The 21386-nt window shown below is 51.3% G+C and overlaps 1 protein-coding gene across 2 annotated transcripts in view; it reads left to right on the top strand.

Annotated features, from left to right (window-relative positions):
- Positions 1 to 21386, top strand: part of UNC13B (unc-13 homolog B) — a 580491-nt gene that overhangs the window by 2578 nt on the left and 556527 nt on the right. For both annotated transcript variants that reach the window (XM_040336017.1, XM_040336018.1), the window contains exon 2: positions 5104 to 5181. In XM_040336017.1, the coding sequence (XP_040191951.1) occupies positions 5160 to 5181 (22 nt within the window). In that variant the 5' untranslated portion in view covers positions 5104 to 5159. The remainder of the gene's footprint in view (positions 1 to 5103; positions 5182 to 21386) is intronic.

Here is a 21386-nt window from a genome sequence, read left to right as displayed (position 1 = left end):
CCCCTCCCTCCTCTCGTACCTGTCCTGCACCCCCCTCCCTCCTCTCGTACCTGTCCTGCACCCCCCTCCCTCCCCTCCCACCTGTCCTGCACCCCCCTCCCTCCCCTCCCTCTTACCTGTCCTGCACCCCCCTCCCTCCCCTCCCTCTTACCTGTCCTGCACCCCCCTCCCTCCCCTCCCTCTTACCTGTCCTGCACCCCCCTCCCTCCCCTCCCTCTTACCTGTCCTGCACCCCCCCCCCCCTCTCCTTTCCCTGACTTCCTCTATTGACTGGCTCTAATAATTTACCTACCAAAGCCTTCACTCCTGTCACCTTGTCTCCATCCATCCATTGTCCTGTTGTGTGCCTCCACCCCCCCCAAAAATCCTGCACTCCTGTCACCTGTTGTATGCCCCCCCCCCCCAAATCCTGCACTCCTGTCACCTGTTGTGTGCCCCCCCCCCCAAATCCTGCACTCCTGTCACCTGTTGTGTGCCCCCCCCCCCCCAAATCCTGTCACCTGTTGTGTGCCCCCCCCCCCCCCCCAATCCTGCACTCCTGTCACCTGTGTTGCTCTCTCCTCTCCTCCTCCTTTCCATCACTTTGTACATGGAGAGGCTCTGATAATCTCCACCCTGATCCCTACCAAATCCTGACATTCCCGCCCCCCCCGTCCTGAACTGCTGTCCACTTCCCCGCACTCCCCCTCTCGTATCTTCTTCCCCTCTGACCCCTCCAGATCCTGCACTCCATACACTTCCTGCACCGCTCTGCCAGACTCCCCCCCCCCCCTTCTCTCCCCCGGTGATTGCCGGCTACTTCACCCCCCCCCTCCTGTCCTTAGTCTGCTCCGTCCTCCCCGTCCGCTCTTTACCCTCCATCCCTCTGCTCCTCTATTTATTGATTTATATAGAGCCGACAATGTACACAGCGCTTTACATATTGTGCCTTCCCATCAGTCCCGGCCTGTCACCCCCTCCATTCATTCTGTGTACTGACCCCCCCATAGCCCTCACCTCCTCCTCTAGTGCCCGTCGGCTGTCATCCTGGTTACATAAATCCAGTCTCTATACTGACACCCCCTCCCCTCCTGTTATCCGTATTCAATGTCACCCCCCCCCCCCCCCCGTTGGCTTTGCTCTAGCATACATCAGCTGTCATTTTGATTACAAAAGTATTTTTTTTTTTTTTTTTTACTCCCTTGTTCATTCACATTCTTCTCATCATTCATGGGACACCCTCTACCCTCAGATCCCACCTCTGTGCAGACCCCCCCCCCCCCCCCATACTTATCTGATGACACCTGTTTACCCCAAATTCATGTCATCTTACCCCCTACCGATCCTACAAATGGTCATCCGCTTTCACCTTGGTTATACAAGACCTGTCTGTATACTGCCCCCCCCCCCCCACTTCCTCTAATAATACCCCTGTGTCTCCCCCACTGTACGGACCCCTGTACCTCCTCTACTAATACCCCTGTGTCCCTCCACTGTACCCCCGTACCTCCTCTACTAATACCCCTGTGTCTCCCTCCACTGTACGGACCCCGTACCTCCTCTACTAATACCCCTGTGTCCCTCCACTGTACGGACCCCCGAACCTCCTCTACTAATGCCCCTGTGTCCCTCCACTGTACGGACCCCCGAACCTCCTCTACTAATGCCCCTGTGTCCCTCCACTGTACGGACCCCTGTACCTCTACTAATACCCCTGTGTCCCTCCACTGTACCCCTGAACCTCCTCTACTAATACCCCTGTGTCCCTCCACTGTACGGACCCCCGAACCTCCTCTACTAATACCCCTGTGTCCCTCCACTGTACGGACCCCCGTACCTCCTCTACTAATACCCCTGTGTCCTTTCTCTGTACCCCTGAACCTCCTCTACTAATACCCCTGTGTCCCTCCACTGTACGGACCCCTGTACCTTCTCTACTAATACCCCTGTGTCTCCACCACTGTATGGACCCCGTACCTCCTCTACTAATACCCCTGTACCTCCTCTACTACTGTATGGACCCTGTACCTCCTCTACTAATACCCCTGTGTCCCTCAACTGTACGGACCCCCGAACCTCCTGTACTAATGCCCCTGTGTCCCTCCACTGTACGGACCCCTGTACCTCTACTAATACCCCTGTGTCCCTCCACTGTACCCCTGAACCTCCTCCACAAAAACCCTTGTGTCCCTCCACTGTACGGACCCCCGTACCTCCTCTACTAATACCCCTGTGTCCTTTCTCTGTACCCCTGAACCTCCTCTACTAATACCCCTGTGTCCCTCCACTGTACGGACCCCTGTACCTTCTCTACTAATACCCCTGTGTCTCCACCACTGTATGGACCCCGTACCTCCTCTACTAATACCCCTGTACCTCCTCTACTACTGTATGGACCCTGTACCTCCTCTACTAATACCCCTGTGTCCCTCACACTGTACTGACCCCCCCGAACCTCCTCTACTAATACCCCTGTGTCCCTCCTCTGTATGGACCCCCTGCTACCTCTACTAATACCCCTGTGTCCTTCCACTGTACGAACCCCGTACCGCCTCTACTAATACAACGGTGTCACTCTGTATGGATCCCTGTGTCCCTCCTCTGTATGGACACCTCGGCTACCTCTACTAATACCCCTGTGTCCTTTTTCTGTGCGGACCCCCTGTACTTCCTCTACTAATACCCCTGTGTCCTTCCTCTGTACAGACCCCTATAATTTCTCTACTAATCCCCCTGTACTTTCTCTACTAATACCCCTGTGTCCTTCCTCTGTACGGACCCCCTGTACCTCCTCTACTAATACCCCTGTGTCCTTCCTCTGTACGGACCCCCTGTACCTCCTCTACTAATACCCCTTTGTCCCTCCTTTGTACAGACCCCCATAATTCCTCCTCATCTGTTACCCCTATGATGTGTCACCCACCCCTGTCCAGGTCCCCCTTCCATCCTTCTCTCGTGTCCCATCTGCACCGGAAACCTCTTCATGTACATCCCATTATTCAGTTATTCTTCCCGCTCTCTATTTCCTCCATACTCCTCTCCTCTCCTGTTTCACCTGGCTTTTTTTATTAACCCCTTCCTTGCTTTCTACGGGTAATCTACTATCCTCTGCCGCTTCACAATGACACACAATGCTGCTGATCACTGAAATTCATCATTGTTCTCTTTTATGAGGAGATCATGTTCCTTTGTCCGCTTCCTGTACTGCTCCACCCTGCACCCTCTACACCTCGACCCCCTTCACCCCGCACCCTCTACACCCTTCACCCCTCCACCCCGCACCCTCTACACCTCGACCCCTCCACCCTGCACCCTCTACACCTCGACCCCTCCACCCTGCACCCTCTACACCTCGACCCCCTTCCACCCTGCACCCTCTACACCTCGACCCCCTTCCACCCTGCACCCTCTACACCTCGACCCCCTTCCACCCTGCACCCTCTACACCTCGACCCCCTTCCACCCTGCACCCTCTACACCTCGACCCCCTTCCACCCTGCACCCTCTACACCTCGACCCCCTTCCACCCTGCACCCTCTACACCTCGACCCCCTTCCACCCTGCACCCTCTACACCTCGACCCCCTTCCACCCTGCACCCTCTACACCTCGACCCCCTTCCACCCTGCACCCTCTACACCTCGACCCCCTTCCACCCTGCACCCTCTACACCTCGACCCCCTTCCACCCTGCACCCTCTACACCTCGACCCCCTTCCACCCTGCACCCTCTACACCTCGACCCCCTTCCACCCTGCACCCTCTACACCTCGACCCCCTTCCACCCTGCACCCTCTACACCTCGACCCCCTTCCACCCTGCACCCTCTACACCTCGACCCCCTTCCACCCTGCACCCTCTACACCTCGACCCCCTTCCACCCTGCACCCTCTACACCTCTTCCACCCCCTTCACCCCGCACCCCATCACTCGTCATGGGACTTTCTGGCCTTTTTACGCTTAATACTTTTTAAGAAGTTGACCCCCCCCCCCCCCTGTGTACCTCTGTCACATGTCACTTGTCTCTGTCATTCTGAAAGCCGGTCCTCCTGTAGTCTGTAGCCCCCCCCCCCCGCTCTCTCTCTCGCTTGGCTCCCCCCCCCGCTTTCTCTCTCGCTTGGCTCCCCCCCCCGCTTTCTCTCTCGCTTGGCTCCCCCCCCGCTTTCTCTCTCGCTTGGCTCCCCCCCCGCTTTCTCTCTCGGCTCCCCCCCCCCGCTTTCTCTCTCGCTTGGCTCCCCCCCCCCCGCTTTCTCTCTCGCTTGGCTCCCCCCCCCCCGCTTTCTCTCTCGCTTGGCTCCCCCCCCCCCGCTTTCTCTCTCGCTTGGCTCCCCCCCCCCCCGCTTTCTCTCTCGCTTGGCTCCCCCCCCCCTCTCTCTCGCTTGGCTCCCCCCCCCCGCTTTCTCTCTCGCTTGGCTCCCCCCCCGCTTTCTCTCTCGCTTGGCTCCCCCCCCGCTTTCTCTCTCGCTTGGCTCCCCCCCCCGCTTTCTCTCTCGCTTGGCTCCCCCCCCCGCTTTCTCTCTCGCTTGGCCCCCCCCCCCGCTTTCTCTCTCGCTTGGCTCCCCCCCCCGCTTTCTCTCTCGCTTGGCTCCCCCCCCCCGCTTTCTCTCTCGCTTGGCTCCCCCCCCCCGCTTTCTCTCTCGCTTGGGCCCCCCCCACTTTCTCTCTCGCTTGTCTCTCTCTCTCTCTCGGCTCTCTCGGCTCTCTCTCTCTCTCGGCTCTCTCTCTCGGCTCTCTCTCTCTCTCGGCGCGCTCTCTCTCTCTCTCTCGGCTCTCTCTCTCTCTCGCTTGGCTCCCTCCCCCCCGCTTTCTCTCTCGCTTGGCTCCCCCCCTGCTCTCCCTCGCTTCTCCCCCCCCCCCCCGCTCTCGCTCGGCCGGCTGCCCCCCCTGCTCTCTCTCGCTGCTCCCCCCCCCCCTGCTTGGCTCTCGCTGCTTGTTCACCACCCCTCTGCTCTCCCTGTTCAGTTCTTGTTCCTCTCTGCTCTACTCCCCCTATCTGGGTTCTCTGCCTCTCTATTCTCCCCATTCTATCAAACCCCCCACTTGGTGTAAATCCTCCCAGTGCCTTGCTGTGACCAGGTGACTTGGAGGTAATTTCCAGCTACTAACCCCAATTTATTCTTCCTCAGGACTGCCCTATTCACCTCATGCCCTCCCGCCGAGTGACCCACCCCAGACGGAGGCCATGTCTCTTCTGTGTGTTCGAGGTGAGTGCCCCACTTCATACCTCTCATACCCGGTAATATTGGGATCTTTCTAAGAAGAACTTCCTGTGCTGCGGTTTATTGTAATGAATCTTTGCCCAACGTTGGTTTTTTTACAGTTTGCTGAGGAGGATCACAGCGATGCTTTTTATGGATTTTTCTATGAAATTTCGTTTTCTGAAAATGCCGGTGTCCTGGCTTTGGCTGTCTCTGGATTTTATCATTTTAGTGGCTGACCTGTAACATTTGTCTCATCATGGCAGTGGGTTGAATGGCATTTCCAGAAGCAGAAGTCGGCTTTGGCAGTCTGTGTTGCTCTCAAAACAGGTTCTATAATACCCCCCCCCCCCCATAAACCTGTACAGAGAAAACGGGTGAATGCATTGTGTAGGCCAGGGGTCTCCAAACTTTCTAAACGAAAAAAAAGACCCAGTTTACTGACCTCCAGGCTATAGAGGGGCAGGACTGTGGCCAGTGGGAGTAGAAACATCCCTGGCGTCATTGTCAGTACATTATATCCTATCATTAATTTTAGAGGGAGATATAGTGCCCCATTATTGGTGCCAGTTGGAGAAATGGTGGCCCAGATTCAAGAAGCAATTGCGCCCGTGTAACCATAGGTTACACGGCGCAATTGCTTACTTGCTCCGGTGTAACGAGTGCTCCTGATTCAGGAACCTCGTTACACCGACTGCAGCCTAAAATCTGCGCGGCATAAGGCTCTTATGTCACGCAGATTTTAGGCTGCATTCTTGCGGGGGCCGCTAGGGGGCGCTCCCATTGTGATCAGCGTGTAGTATGCAAATTGCATACTACCACTGATTCACTAACTTGCGCGGGCCCTGCGCAAGCCAGGTACGGAGTTTCCGTACGGCAACTTTAGCGCAAGGCTGCCCCTTCTAATAGTAGGGCAGCCAATGCTAAAGTATAGCCGCCGCTCCCGCGACGTGAAATTTGAATTTCACGTCGTTTGCGTAAGTGATTCGTGAATGGCGCTGGACGCCATTCACGTTCACTTTGAAGCAAATGACGTCCTTGCGACGTCATTTGCCGCAATGCACGTCGGGAAAGTTTCCCGACGGAGCATGCGCTGTACGCTGGGTGCGGGAGCGCGCCTAATTTAAATGATTCCCGCCCCCGGCGGGATCATTTACATTGCGCGCGCTTACGCCGGGCAATTTTGCCGGCGCGCCCTCGCAATTTACGGAGCTACTGGTCCTATTTAGAGGGCAGCGCAAAATATTTGCGGGGGCGCAGGGCAAAATCGTTGCCCTGCTCCCCCGCAAATATCGCGCAAATGTACCTGAATCTGGGCCAGTGTTTCACCAATGGGGGAATGGTGTCTCATCATTGGTGTCAGTTGGAGGAATAAATACCTATTAATGATGTCAGAGGGAGAAATGGTGCATCATTGTTGTCATTGAGATGAATGGTACCCCATCATTGGTGTCGGAGGAATAAAGCTCTATTTATGGTGTCAGTAGGAGGAATGCAGCCCCATCATTGGTGTCAGTTGAAGGAATAAAGCTCTATTTATGGTGTCAATGGGAGGACTGGTGCCCCATCACTTGTGTCAGTGAGAGGAATGGTACTCCATCATTGGTGTCAGTTGGAAGAATAAAGACTCATTGATGGTGTCAATGGGAGCAATAAAGCCCCATTGATATCAGTTGGAGGAATAGTACCCCATCATTGGTGTCAGTTGGAGGAATAATGCGCCATTGATGGCAACCGGGTGGAGGAATGGCACCTTATTAATGGTTTCAATTGAAGGAATAACACCCCATTGAAGGTGTCAGTTGAAGGAATAAATCCTCATGGATGGTGTCAGTTGGAGAAATAAAGCCCCATTGATGGTGTCAGTTGGAGAAATAAGGCCCCATTTGATGGTGTCAGTTGGAGAAATAAGGCCCCATTTGATGGTGTCAGTTGGAGAAATAAAGCCCCATTTGATGGTGTCAGTTGGAGAAATAAAGCCCCATTGATGGTGTCAGTTGGAGAAATAAAGCCCCATTGATGGTGTCAGTTGGAGAAATAAAGCCCCATCGATGGTGTCAGTTGGAGGAATAGTACCCCATCATTGGTGTCAGTTGGAAGAATAGTACCCCATCATTGGTGTCAGTTGGAGGAATAATGCCCCATTGATGGCAACCGGGTGGGGGAATGGTCCCTTATTAATGGTTTCAATTGAAGGAATAACACCCCATTGATGGTGTCAGTTGAAGGAATAAATCCCCATGGATGGTGTCAGTTGGAGAAATAAAGCCCCAGTGATGGTGTCAGTGAGAGGAATGGTACCCCCATCATTGTCCATTGAGGGAATAGTGCACCAGGGGCCAGATAAAGTCACGCAAAGGGCCACATCTGGCCCCCGGCCACACTTTAGAGACCACTGGTGTAGACCAGTGGTCTCCAAACTGTGGCCCTGGGGTCCAGATGCGGCCCTTTGCTTGCTTTTATCCAGCCCTTGGGCCATAATTCCTCCCTCATAACACCAAAGATGGGGCACAATTCCTCCCCAGTGACACCAACAATTGGGCCCAACTACACCAACGATGGGGCATCATTCCTCCCAATGACGCCAACAATTGAGACCAATGATGATGGACAAGTCCTTTCAATGACATCAACGATGGGGCACAATTCCACCCGCTGACGTGGGGAATTTTTCCGCTCCCAATGGCAACAGTTTGGCCCCCCTAAAGTCTGAAGGACTGTAAACTGGCCCCCTGATTAGAACATTTGGAGACCCCTGGTCTAGGCGATCTCTGATACTGGTAGAGGGAGCCGGGACTTATAGCATTTTGAAAAGGAATGTCAACAATGGCAGACTCTCAGATAAAGTATGTTGAGTACGTTAATTTGCTCTGAGCTATGTGACTGCATATTTTTGGCTTAAAAGAAAATATGCGGCGGTGTCGTTGCGAGGATGTCTGCGGGATGACGTTTCTTGTTGTGTGTTTTTTTTGGGTGCGGAGTTCCCTACTTGTAGTAGGCAGCCTCAGATTTGGGCGGCATTGTGGAGCGGCCTCCACCCTCATTTCATTGTGTCCGCCGGCTCATTACAAATCATTCATGCCGCGCTCTATGCCTGAGTCACAGGGCTGGTGGAGTTCAGCAGTAGTAAGGGGTGGAAAACATGACAGGTCGGGGTCAGTCCACCCACAACAGATAGTTTACTTATAACTGGAGTCTGGCATGTCCTGATGGTCCCAAAGTGAGATCTTCGGACATATAAGTCCTCGACCAACTTTGTGTGTGTGTGTGTGTGTGTGTGTTAGCTCCTCCTGTTAAATTCTTCAAAAAATAAAATGGTGGGAACCCCTCATAATGGGCACAGCAGGTGTACAGACCTGGGAACTCAGCACAGGGATGGTGGGAACCTCTCATAATGGGCACAGCAGGTGTACAGACCCAGGAACTCAGCACAGGGATGGTGGGAACCCCTCATAATGGGCACAGCAGCTGTACAGACTCGGGAACTCAGCACAGGGATGGTGGGAACCCCTTATAATGGGCACAGCAGGTGTACAGAACCGGGAACTCGGCACAGGTATGGTGGGAACCCCTCATAATGGGCACAGCAGGTGTACAGACTCGGGAACTCAGCACAGGGATGGTGGGAACCCCTGATAATGGGCACAGCAGGTGTACAGACTCGGGAACTCAGCACAGGGATGGTGGGAACCCCTGATAATGGGCACAGCAGGTGTACAGAACCGGGAACTCTCCACAGGTATGGTGGGAACCCCTATAATGGGCACAGCAGGTGTACAGAACCGGGAACTCAGCACAGGGATGGTGGGAGCCCCTCATAATGGGCACAGCAGGTGTACAGACCCAGGAACTCAGCACAGGGATGGTGAGAACCCCTCATAATGGGCACAGCAGGTGTACAGACCCAGGAACTCAGCACAGGGATGGTGAGAACCCCTCATAATGGGCACAGCAGGTGTACAGACCCAGGAACTCAGCACAGGGATGGTGGGAACCTCTCATAATGGGCACAGCAGGTGTACAGACCTGGGAACACTGCACAGGGATGGTGGGAACCCCTCATAATGGGCACAGCAATGGTCTTTGAGAGATGTAAGAAACTGTCAGGTGGTATGAAGTATTTGGCTGTAACGGGAGGCAATTTTTTGCTGTACAATAATGAGTGTCTGCAGGCAACAGTGAAGCATGGTGGAGGTTCCTTTGCAAGTTTGGGGCTTCATGTCTGCCAATGGAGTTGGACATTTGGTCGGGTTCAAATATGTGCGGCCGTGGGTTTGTGCGTGTCTGTTCACCAGTCCAGGTGTCTGAAATTTAATCTTTATTCGCATCACGATTTTCCGAAAGTAGCCGAACGTCGGTGCGCAGGTGCCGTATAGAGGCGCACCGACGTCCGGCTTCTTTCGGCTACTCGTGACGCGATGTATGCGACCGTCTTGTAAATCAAATAGGAACGCCCAGTGCCGAAGACCATACCCAGAAGCGGCGGAGAAGATCTATCTCTAAAACGGTAAGTACGGCTTCGATTTAAAAAAAAAACTAGCCGATTCCCCTTCACAAAATGAACCTCAATCTAATGTTAAAACATTTTTTAGGGTGAACTCACTCTTTAAGTGGTTAACTTATTATTATTTTTTTTTTTTTTTTTCTTTTGTAATTCCTTTTTTTAAAATTTGCCTTTCACAGTCAAACAATGGAGAAATGAAGAAACGAAGCACAGTCAATTAACAATGCGAACTCGGTTATAAAGGAGTTCCGCCAATTTTTTTTTAATTCAAAACGGCTACAAATACTGCAGCTGCTGACTTTTAATATACAGACACTTGCCTGTCCAGGGCGCCCGCGATGTCGACACCCGAAGCCGATCTGTCCCTCTGTTCTCGGATGCTGCCGCCACCGCCATCTTCGGTAAGGGAAGCCTTGTGGCTTCACTTCCTGGTTCCCTACTGCGCATGCGCGATCCCACTGGTCCCTGCTGTCTCCTGGGACCTGTGTGTCTCCCAGAAGACAACGGGGGGGGACGGGGACGGAGTAGGTGCTGCACGTGGCGTAGGTCGCTGCGGCGACCTATGCGTGGAAGTGGGAGCAAATACCTGGATTACACAGGTATCTGCCCCCCCGAAAGATGGCAATTGTGGCACCGGAAGGGGGGAGGATTCCGAAAAGCAGAAGTTCCACTTTAGGGTGGTACTCCGCTTTAAGTACACATACCGGCCTAACATACCATGGTATAAATGGTCAAATAAAGCAAATTGAATATGAAAATGGCCGCAATGTACACAGCCTGTTTGGCAGCTGGAGCAATAGTAAGAGAAACCAATGCCGTAGACTCGTGTGCTTGAAGCTATGCGACTAGAATTCAACAAAATGATACATTTTGTACCAGGAAGTGGACCTCCTGGTGGTCAATTGGACCCAGAATGAGGGCAAAGGGATTGAGTGAATGCATATCTGTAGGAAAAATAGCGCCCCCCCCGAACTGAGACGGGTAAATGGGGTGGGAAGTAGATGGGGGAGGGGGAAGATTAGGAAGTAGTCATGAAGGGTATAAATAGAGGATCAAATGTCTTTTGTACAGAAGGAGAAGAACCGGTATTTAAAAGAGAAAGCTATAGCCCATCGCCCAGGGCAGAGGACTAGGGTTCAGGAGGTCGGCCCGGGGGGCTAGGGTTCAGGAGGTCGGCCCGGGGGGCTAGGGTTCAGGAGGTCGGCCCGGGGGGCTAGGGTTCAGGAGGTCGGCCCGGGGGGCTAGGGTTCAGGAGGTCTTATTGTGAAAGATGATGTTACGCCGAGTAAATTGATACCCAACATGTCACGCTTCAAAATTGCGCCCGCTCGTGGAATGGCGACAAACTTTTACCCTTTTAAAATCTCCATAGGCGACGTTTAAAAAATTCTACAGGTTGCATGTTTTGAGTTACAGAGGAGGTCTAGGGCTAGAATTATTGCTCTCGGTCTACCAATCGCGGCGATACCTCACATGTGTGGTTTGAATACAGTTTACATATGCGGGCGCTGCTCACGTATGTGTTCACTTCTGCGCGCGAGCTTGGCGGGACGGGGTGCGTTTTTTGGCTCCTAACTTTTTTAGCTGGCTCCTAGATTCCAAGCAAATTTGTCAAATTTGTCTCCACTGTGCAGTTTGCTTTGCACAGAGTGGCCCCAATCCTCGTCTTCTGGGGTCCCTCAACGGTGCTAGCGGGTCCTCCCCACATCAGTAAACCCCCCCCCCCCCTAGAACAAGCAACTCTCCCTTGCGGGTCCCCGTGCAGGCTCGCTCCCGAGTCCAGCATTGGCATCCAGACACAGAATGCCGGACTCGGCCCCGCCCCCCACGTCATTGGATTTGATTGACAGCAGCAGGAGCCAATAGCTGTGCGGCTATCAATGAAGAGCCAAGAACCCCAGCCAGAGAGGGTGAGCGCGTCTCCGGCGGGGAACAAATGGGCTCAGGTGAGTGAAATGGGGGGTGCTGGCTTCTTGCCTCTTCTTACCTCTTATCCCATGCTTTCGGCCCCGCCTGGTGAGGGGCCGAAAATGACTTCTCAGGCGGGGCCTGTAGTAATTTGGGGGGCCCTATGCGGCTTGCATAGTGAGCCTATAGGGCGGATCGGCCCTGTGTGTGTGTGTATCCCAGAAATACTCGGACCAGTCCGTCTGGCACCAGCAACCATTCCACGTTCAAAATCGCTTGCGTCCCCTTTTTTTTCCCCCCATTCTGATGCCCAGTTTGAACTTCAGCAAGTTGTCTTCACCACCTCTAGATTCCTAAATGCATTGAACAACTGCCATGTGATTGGTTGATTAGCAATTAACAACTACTTGCCGACCTGCCGCCGTCGTTTTATGGCGGCAGGTTGGCTTCCCTGCGCGAGAGCCCGTAGCTCTACGTCGACTCTCTCGCAGGATACTAGGGGCGCGCTCGCCCCCGAGTCCCGTGCATGCCGGGCGCTATCGCCGCCGGGCACCCGCGATTGCTCATTACAGAGCGGGGACCGGGAGCTGTGTGTGTAAACACACAGCTCCCGGTCCTGTCAGGGAGAGAAATGCTGATCTTCTGTTCATACAATGTATAAACAGCGATCAGTGATTTCCCCTAGTGAGTCCACCCCCCCTACAGTTAGAACACACCCAGGGACATACTTAACCCCTTCCCCGCCCCCTAGTGCTAACCCCTTCCCTGCCAGTGGCATTTTTATAGTAATCCAATGCATTTTTATAGCTGATCGCTATAAAAATGCCAATGGTCCCAAAAATGTGTCCAAAGTGTCCGCCATAATGTCGCAGTACCGAAAAAAATCACTGATCGCCGCCATTACTAGTAAAAAAAAAAAATTAATAAAAATACCCCCTATTTTGTAAACGCTATAACTTTTGCGCAAACCAATCAATAAACGCTTATTGCGTGTTATTTTTCGTAAAAAAAAAAAATAAAAAAATATGTAGAAGAATACGTATCGGCCTAAACTGAGGAAATTTTTTTTTTGATATTTTTGGGGGATATTTATTATGGCAAAAAGTAAAAAATATTATTTTTTTTCAAAATTGTCGCTCTATTTTTGTTTATAGCGCAAAAAATAAAAACCGCAGAGGTGATCAAATACCACCAAAAGAAAGCTCTATTTGTGGGAGAAAAGGGACGCTAATTTTATTTGGGAGCCACGTTGCACGACTGCGCAATTGTCCGTTAAAGCGACGCAGTCCCGAATCGCAAAAAGTGCTCTGGTCTTTGGGCAGCAATATGGTCCGGGGGTTAAGTGGTTAAACAGGTGTAACTTATAAAGTGGCCGGTGAATGTATATCATCCTAGAGTTCACCTTTAAGGGTGGTGATGTTTTGGTGAATTCTCCAATAATTGGTGTGCTGAAGGTTTGTGTCGCCTCATTAGTCCGGAGAAAAGAGTCATCCACATTCCTGCCCTCCCCCTCGGGTCATTTATGTTCATCACCCCGGCGGATATTACTTTTTTTTTTTTTTTTTGCCCGTCACTTGTTGTAGAAGTGTGCTCTTCGTATTGAGAGCTGTCAGCCGCACTCCTCTAATTGGACGGTACCGGCGCTGTAGAAGAGGTGAAGGCTTCCTTCTCGGTTATGGGGCTCCACGTTGAGTCATTAAAGGGGTTGTAAAGGATTTTTATTTTTTTCCCTAAATATCTTCCTTTCCCATAGTGCCGTCCTCCTTCACTTACCTCATCCTTCCATTTTGCTTTTAAATGTCCTTATTTCTTCTGAGAAATCCTCACTTCCTGCTCTTCTGTCTGTAACTCCACACAGTAATGCAAGGCTTTCTCCCTGGTGTGGAGTGTCGTGCTCGCCCCCCCCTCCCTTCGACTACAGTGGAGTCAGGACGCCCACTAACACAAGCTCCTTTCTCTATCTGCAACGTAGAGAGCGTCCTGACTCTCCTGCAGTCCAAGAGAGGGGGCGAGCACGACACTCCACACCAGGGAGAAAGCCTCGCATTACTATGTGGAGTTACAGACAGAAGAACAGGAAGTGAGGAAATCCCAGTGGTAAGATGCGGCAAGATCATGGAGAATGATCCAAAATGACTTGGAGCTGTGATGGCAGCAAAAGGTGGCTCTACAAAGTATTGACTTTAGGGGGTGAATAGTTATGCACATTGGGGTGGATTCAGCTTGGGGCGCGCACTACTACAGAGGCGCAGCGTAACGTTTTTACGCTGCGCCTCCGTAAATTACTTGCGCTACGCTTCATTCACGAAGCAGTAGCTCCGTAATTTGCGTGTGCGCTCCCTAAAACTGCCCGGCGTAAGCGCACGTAATTTAAATGATCCCGTAGGGGGCGTGGATCATTTAAATTAGGCGCGTTCCCGCGCCGAACGTAGTGCGCATTCTCCGTCGGGAAACTTTCCCGACGTGCATTGCGGCAAATGACGTCGCAAGGACGTCATTTGCTTTAACGTGAACGGCGTCCAGCGGCATTCACGGTTCACTTACGCAAACGACGTAATTTTCAAACATCGCGACGCGGGAACGACGGGTATACTTGGCATTGGCTGCCCCTGCTAATAGCAGGAGCAGCCTTACGCGGAACCCGACGAACGCAAACGGCGTAAAATGCGAACGCCGGGGCGCGCGTAGGGTTGTGAATCGGCGTGAGTATGCAATTTGCATACTCTACGCTGACCACTACGGGAACGCCACCTAGCGGCCATCGTAAGAATGCAGCCTACGATACGACGGCATAAGAGCCTTATGCCAGTCATATCTTAGGCTGCAGTCGGCGTGACGAGTTTTCTGAATACAGAACAGTCGTTACGCCGGCGCAACTAAGAAATTGCGCTGCGTAACTATGGATACGCAGACGCAATTGCTTACTGAATCTACCCCATTGACTTTTTGTTTGCTTCACAATTAAAAAATAAATACAAAATCGTCAAGTTGTGGGCATGTTCTGTAAATTGAAGCGGTTGTATGCCCTCTTATAGTACTTACACCTACAGGTAAGCCTACATTAAGGCTTACCTAGGTGCTTGCAATATCTACTTAACCTACATGGTTAAGGAGATATTTGCAGAAAATCGGGCACCGATGTCTACGGCGTATGAGCCTGCTGGAAAGTGGGTTGTGCCGGTTCCACGCGCATGCACGGGAGTGATGTTCTCGCCGCTCCGGCCAGTCACGGCGCTGGAGCGGCGATACCCAGAAGTCACTCCGGGTATCATGGCGGAGGAGAGGAACGAGGGTCGGTGTGGGTTTTTCGATCTAAGATAAGTAATTGATAATGAGCTAGTATGCTAGTCATATTAGCTCATTATGCCTTTTGCCTTGCAGGTGTGTTTTTTTTTTTTTTTTTTTTTTTATTATTTTTGGGTATACAACTGCTTTAACCACTTCCATACCGGGCACTTACGCAGCTTCCTGCCCAAGCCAATTTTCAGCTTTCTGCGCTGTCGCACTTTGAATGACAATTGCGCGGTCGTGCTACACTGTACATAAACAATTTTTTTTATCATTTTGTTCCCACAAATAGAGCTTTCTTTTGGTGGTATTTGATCACCTCTGCGATTTATTTTTTATTTTTTGCGCAACAACTAAAAAAAGACCGAAAATTTTGAAAAAAAATAAAGTTTTTATTTTTTTCTGTTAATTTTTTTTGTAAATAAGTATGTTTTTCTTTTTTAATTACGGGCACCGATGGACACTGATAGGCGGCGCTGGTATGCGGCACTGATGGGTACATATGGGTGGCACTTGTTTGTTTACAGTTTTTCCAATCAGTGCCCATGTTGCCAGTCAGTGCCCATTTGTGGCCACTGATTGGCATCTATAGTGCATATATTTTACATGTGGATGGCCATGGGGGATGTTACTGGCCATCCACATGTTTCCTCCAATCCCTGGTGGTCCTGGCGGCTTCCCTGGTGGTCTAGTGTGGGCAACCAAGGGCGGGCTGTGCTGATAAACAATCAGCGTGAACGCCCCCTGTCAGGAGAGCCGCCGATCGGGAGTGAGGAAGAGCCGATCAACTGCTCTTCCTGTTTACATCGTGATCAGCCGTGATTGGACACGGCTGATCACGTGGTAAAGAGTCTCCGCCGGAGGCTCTTTACCGAGATCGGAGATGCAGGGTGTCAGACTGACACCCCGCACCACCGATTGCGGCGCTGCGCGCCCCCACGGGCGCGTGCCGGCATGAAATCCTGCAGGACGTCAATAGACGTCCAGTCAGGATTTCACAACCACTTCTCGGACGTCAATTGTCTATTGACCGGGCGGGAAGTGGTTAAAGAGGAGTTCCACCCAAAAATGGAACTTCCTCTTAACCCACTCCTCTCCCCCTTACATGCCACATTTGGCATGTAATTTTTTTTGGGGGGGGGGAGTGGGGGCTTCAGGAGAAGGGGACTTCCTGTCCCACTTCCTCCTTCCGCCGAGGGGCTGCAAAGGCGATTAGCTTTATCGCCTTTTGGCAGCCCCTCCCTGTAGGCGATCGCCTAGGACACGTCAGGTCCTAGGCGATCGCCTGTCCAATCAAACAGCGCCGCGCCGCTCGCGCATGTGCAGTGCCGCTCGCGCATGCGCAGTGGGTGCCCGGCCGTGAAGCCGAAAGCTGTCACGGCCGGGTGCCCACAGTGACAATGAAGACGCCGGCCGGGGAGGGGGGGAGAGGAGCGGAGCCCCGGCCGGCGCGTCGCTGGAACGCTGGAGCAGGCAAGTGTCAGTTTATTAAAAGCCAGCAGCTACGCTTTTTGTAGCTGCTGACTTTTAATAAACGTAAAAAATGGGTGGAAAACCCCTTTAAATTATGCGAATCCTCAAACAATCCATGTTAATTCCAGGTTGTGAGGCAACAAAACACGAAAAAAAGGAGGGTGAATAGTTTTTGCAAGGCATTGTAAAAAAAATGTCTGTCTGTCAAGTGCACCACTAGGTTCTAGTATGAGGAATTCTGATTGGATGGCAGGGAGGTGCCGCTGATCGCCCTCGCGCTGCGCACTGAATGAAGCTCGCGGTCTGGATGTGAATGGCGTGGGGCAGGGAATCAGAAGTAATCCCAGGAATTGTGCGGAGATGAAAAAAAAAAAAGCAGCGTTTTGTGTCCTTTCTTTCCATTTAAAGACATTTAATCCTCTTATCTGCGGGAGCTCTGAGCCGCTGTCCTAGAACCTCCTGGCCTTCTATCTGCTTACAGAGCCGCTCCCAGAGTCCTCTGTGCCTGGACGGGGCCCCGCTCTGCCCCAGGCTGATAGATGGTGACAAGCGCAGGAAGCGTGCGCTCTGCTGTCACTGATTTTACAGCAACTGGAGGGGACGAGGACGGAATCGTCATAATGGTCTCCAGTCAGAGTCGGTGGATCTGGAGACGCGAGTTTCTGTGTTGGGGGCAGGGAATTGATCTGTGAATGTCCGTCGCTGTCTGTGCGGCCTTTTCACACGGGTGCGCTTTTCCAAGGCATCAAAAGGGCATGGAAACTATAAGCAGCCGCCTCCTGTGGTTTTACTTCTACAGGGCGCCCGCTGTGTGCAGAATCGTGTACAGTGCCTTGAAAAAGTATTCATACCCCTTTTGAAATTTTTCTACATTTTTGTCATGTTCCAACCAAAAACGTACCGTATTTATCGGGGTATAGCGCGCACCCCTAAAGTTGCCCCCATTCCTGTGGAAAAAGAGTTTTTTGTACTTACAGTTTTGGTGTCTTGCGCGGCGTCCATTGGCAAATCCGGCGTCCGTCTGCGGCTTCGGGTGTCCTCTTCGTCGGGTCCGGTGTCCTCCCCGCTCGTTTCCGGCGCCGAGTTTTGAATACTGCGCCAGCATATATACCGAGCGCAGTACACTCGGGCAGGCTCGGCAACTGTCGCGCTCACGTCCTGTATGTCCAGGACGTGACCGCGGAAGAAGCCGAGACTGGCCGACTATACCCGAGTGTACTGCGCTCGGTATATGTCGGCGCAGTATTCAAAACTCGGCGCGGGTATCGGCGTATATCGCGCACCCATGATTTTGCCCTGATTTTCAGGGCAAAAAAGTGCGCGATATACGCCGATAAATACGGTACACATATTTTATTTAGACCAACACGAAGTGGAAGGAAAATTTATAAATGGTTTTTCAAAATTATTTATTTACAAATAAATATGTGAAAAGTGTGGCGTGCATTTGTATTCAGCCCCCTTTACTCGGATACACCTAACTAAAACCTAGGGGGAACCAATTGCCTTCAGAAGTCACCTAATTGGTAAATAGTGTCCTCCTTTGTGTAATTTAATCTTGGTATAAATACAGCTGTTCTGTGAAGCCCTCAGAGGTTTGTTGGAGAACCTAAGTGAACAAACAGCATCATGAAGGCCAAGGAACATACCAGACAGGTCAGGGATAAAGTTATGGAGAAGTATAAAGCAGGGTTAGGTTATAGAAAAACTATCCCAAGCTTTGAACATCTCACAGAGCTTCTGTTCAATCCATCATCGGAAAATGGAAAGAGTATGGCACAACTGCAAACCTACCAAGACATGGCCGTCCACCTAAACTGACCGGGCCGGGCAAGGAGAGCATTCATCAGAGAAGCAGCCAAGAGGCCCATGGTAACTCTGGAGGAGCTGCAGAGATCCACAGCTCAGGGGGGCGAATCTGTCCACAGGACAACTATTAGTGGTCTCTCCACAAATCTGCCCTTTATGGAAGAGTGACAAGAAGAAAGACATTGGTGACATTATTGACTGATTGCCATCCAAGGGCAAAGCAATCAAACCTTTACACATTGTTGAAAGAAAGACATAAGAAGTCCTGTTTTCAGTTTGTGAGAAGCCATGTGGAGGACACAGCAAACATGTGGAAGAAGGTGCTCTGGTCAGATGAGACCAAAATTGAACTTTTTGGCCTAAAAGCAAAACGCTATGTGTGGTGGAAAACTAACACTGCACATCACCCTGAACACACCATCCCCACCGTGAAACATGGTGGTGGCAGCATCATGTTGTGGGGATGCTTTTCTTCAGCAGGGACAGGGAAGCTGGTCAGAGTTGATGGGAAGATGGATGGAGCCAAATACAGGACAATCTAAGAAGAAAACCTATTAGAGTCTGCAAAAGACTTGAGACTGGGGGGGGGAGGTTCACCTTCCAGCAGGACAACGACCCTAAACATACAGCCAGAGCTACAATGGAATGGTTTAGATCAAATCATATTCACGTGTTAGAATGGCCCAGTCACAGTCCAGACCTAAATCCAATTGAGAATCTGTGGCAAGACTGGGGGCGGAGGTTCACCTTCAGGAGGATAACGACCCTAAACATACAGCCAGAGCTACAATGGAATGGTTTGCATCAAAGCATATTCACGTGTTGGGGACATTCTATCAGGCTTCCAATCGTTGCAGAGGACGGGGAAGAGAGAAGACATAAAGGACAGCACCCGCTGCCCCACTGAGACAGGGTAAGTGCAGATGGCAGGCAGTGGCTGATCTCATGACTCTACAAAGTCTCCAGGCCCCAAACTATGACTTGCCAAGCCATCAGACCATTGATGATCCTGTTTTCTCCTGAGAAGACATTCATCCTGGAAACCCTCACCCTGTATTGGTGAGAACCCTAGGGGATTGCAGTCTTGCCCATGGGTATAGTTTTGATTCCTTCCATGTTAAACTGCACCTGAAATGCCATTTTACCATGTGACCTGGCACTGCCCGTACCCATCATCTAACATAAGGGCCTACCTAAATAATGCATCCAACCAATCCTTTGTACTAGATAGTTATTGGTGTATCTTTCTTTTCCGATCTCAGGAGTCTTTTGTTGCGTACGCACAATCGGAAATTCCGACAAGAAAAGTCCAACCGTAATGTAGGCTCCATCTGAATTTTTCTGTCGGAATTTCCAGCAAGACAAATTTTGAGAGCTGGTTCTCAAATTTTCCGACAAAAGTTCTTGGAGGAAATTCCGATTTTTTGTATGCAATTTCGATGCACCAAAAAACAAGCGTGCTCGTAATCAATTCGACGCATGCTCGGAATCGTTGAACTTAAATTTTTCTCGGCTTCTTGACGGTCGGAGTTTGGTGTGACCGTGTGTATGCAAGACAAATTTGAGACAAGATTCCGTCTCAAAAAAATAAATAAAGGCCCGGATTCACAAAGCATTTACGCCGAAGTATCTCGAGATACGCCGTGTAAGTGTAAATATGTGCCGTCGTATCTAAGCGCCGTGCCCACAAACTGAGATATGCCTAAAAATAGGCTTCATCCGACCGACGTAACTTGCCTACGCCGGCGTATCATAGGCGCATATTTACGCTGGGCGCATTTGCCGCTCCATGGATTTTCTATGCACATATGCAAACGAGGGAGATGCGCTGATTCACGAACGTACTTGCGCCCAGCGCATAATATACGCGGTTTGCGTAAGTCGTACGTCTGGCGTAAAGTTATTCCACGTATAGGAGGCGTAACCCATGCAAAGGTATGGACCAGGGAACTCAAGCCGTCGTATTTTACGTCGTTTACGTTGGACGCGGATATGGCAGCGCGTAGGTTACGTTCACGCCCGTAGGCAGTGATCCGTCGTATCTTAGGGAGTAGATCCGACGTGATTCTGAGCATGCGCACTGGTATGCGTCCACGGGACGGCGCATGCGGCTTTCATTATACGTACCTGTCTGAGACTCGGCACATCATTTGCATGGGGTCACGCCTCATTTGCATGGCTCACGCCCACTTCCACATACCCCGGCTTCCGTCTAGGAAACCCAGAGCAGATTTGGCAGCACTGGCTTTGTGAATCCAGTGCTTGCCTCTCTGCGCTGCGTTGGTGTAGCGTAAAGAAGATGCGCTACCGTTGCTTTAATATGCGCCGATGTCTGTGAATCCGGGCCATATAATCCACGTGTGTACGCGGCATTAAACGGATGCCTTTGACACAAGCCCAGTTGTATGGCGGCGTTTTAGGCTCTTCAGGACATGACTATTCCTGGTCACGCTGATACCTGAAAGATCTTTCATGTATAGAAGTTTTATATGGTGACTGTTCTTGGCCGTTCCGTGCGCGGCTCCCCGTGGAGCTTCACATAAAGAAATTGTATTGTGCATCTCTACAACCCGCCACGCTTGTCTCCGAAACCGTTCACCTTTGTTGCGATATTTGTCACGTATTCCCAGCTACAAATAAAACGCACACCTGGAGTTGCGGTTTTGAAGAGATCCGTTGCATTTACGTTGGCGGCTGTGATGTTTTGATGAATAATTCCCCGCGGAGAGCTTTTTCAGTCGGAGTCCTTTAATGCCCAGCATTGGATGTGAAGAAGAGAATTCAATTTGTAGAACATCATCATAATGATAATAAGAAGAGGCCTCTTTGAAGAACGTGACTCTGATATATGGAGATCCATTGTCGGCGTTGGGTGAATCGCAGTGGCCTCGTGCTTGCTGACCATTGAAAGCCCTTTTATACTGCGGGGGGTAAAATTTTCATTAAAACCCACAGAAGAGGCCGTGGGGGTTACTGCCTGGATTAATGATCTTCTGTCTGCAGAGAAGGCGATTAGAACTTTGTTCAGGAGGGGGGATTATCATTTTTTTTTTTTCTGAGAATATCGGCAAGTCGTGCTCCGTGCCTTCTGCTCTTCCTTTACCTGTGATTGTATTAAAGGAACACTAAAGGCAAACTTTTTTTTTTTTTTTGTTAAATAACAAACATGTTATACTTGCCTCCACTGTGCGGCTCGTTTTGCACAGAGTGGCCCCGAATCTGGTCTTTT

The sequence above is a fragment of the Rana temporaria genome, chromosome 1 (assembly GCF_905171775.1).
Source record: "Rana temporaria chromosome 1, aRanTem1.1, whole genome shotgun sequence".
Classification (NCBI taxonomy): Eukaryota; Metazoa; Chordata; class Amphibia; order Anura; family Ranidae; genus Rana; species Rana temporaria.
This window is presented reverse-complemented; position numbering and strand designations above follow the sequence as displayed.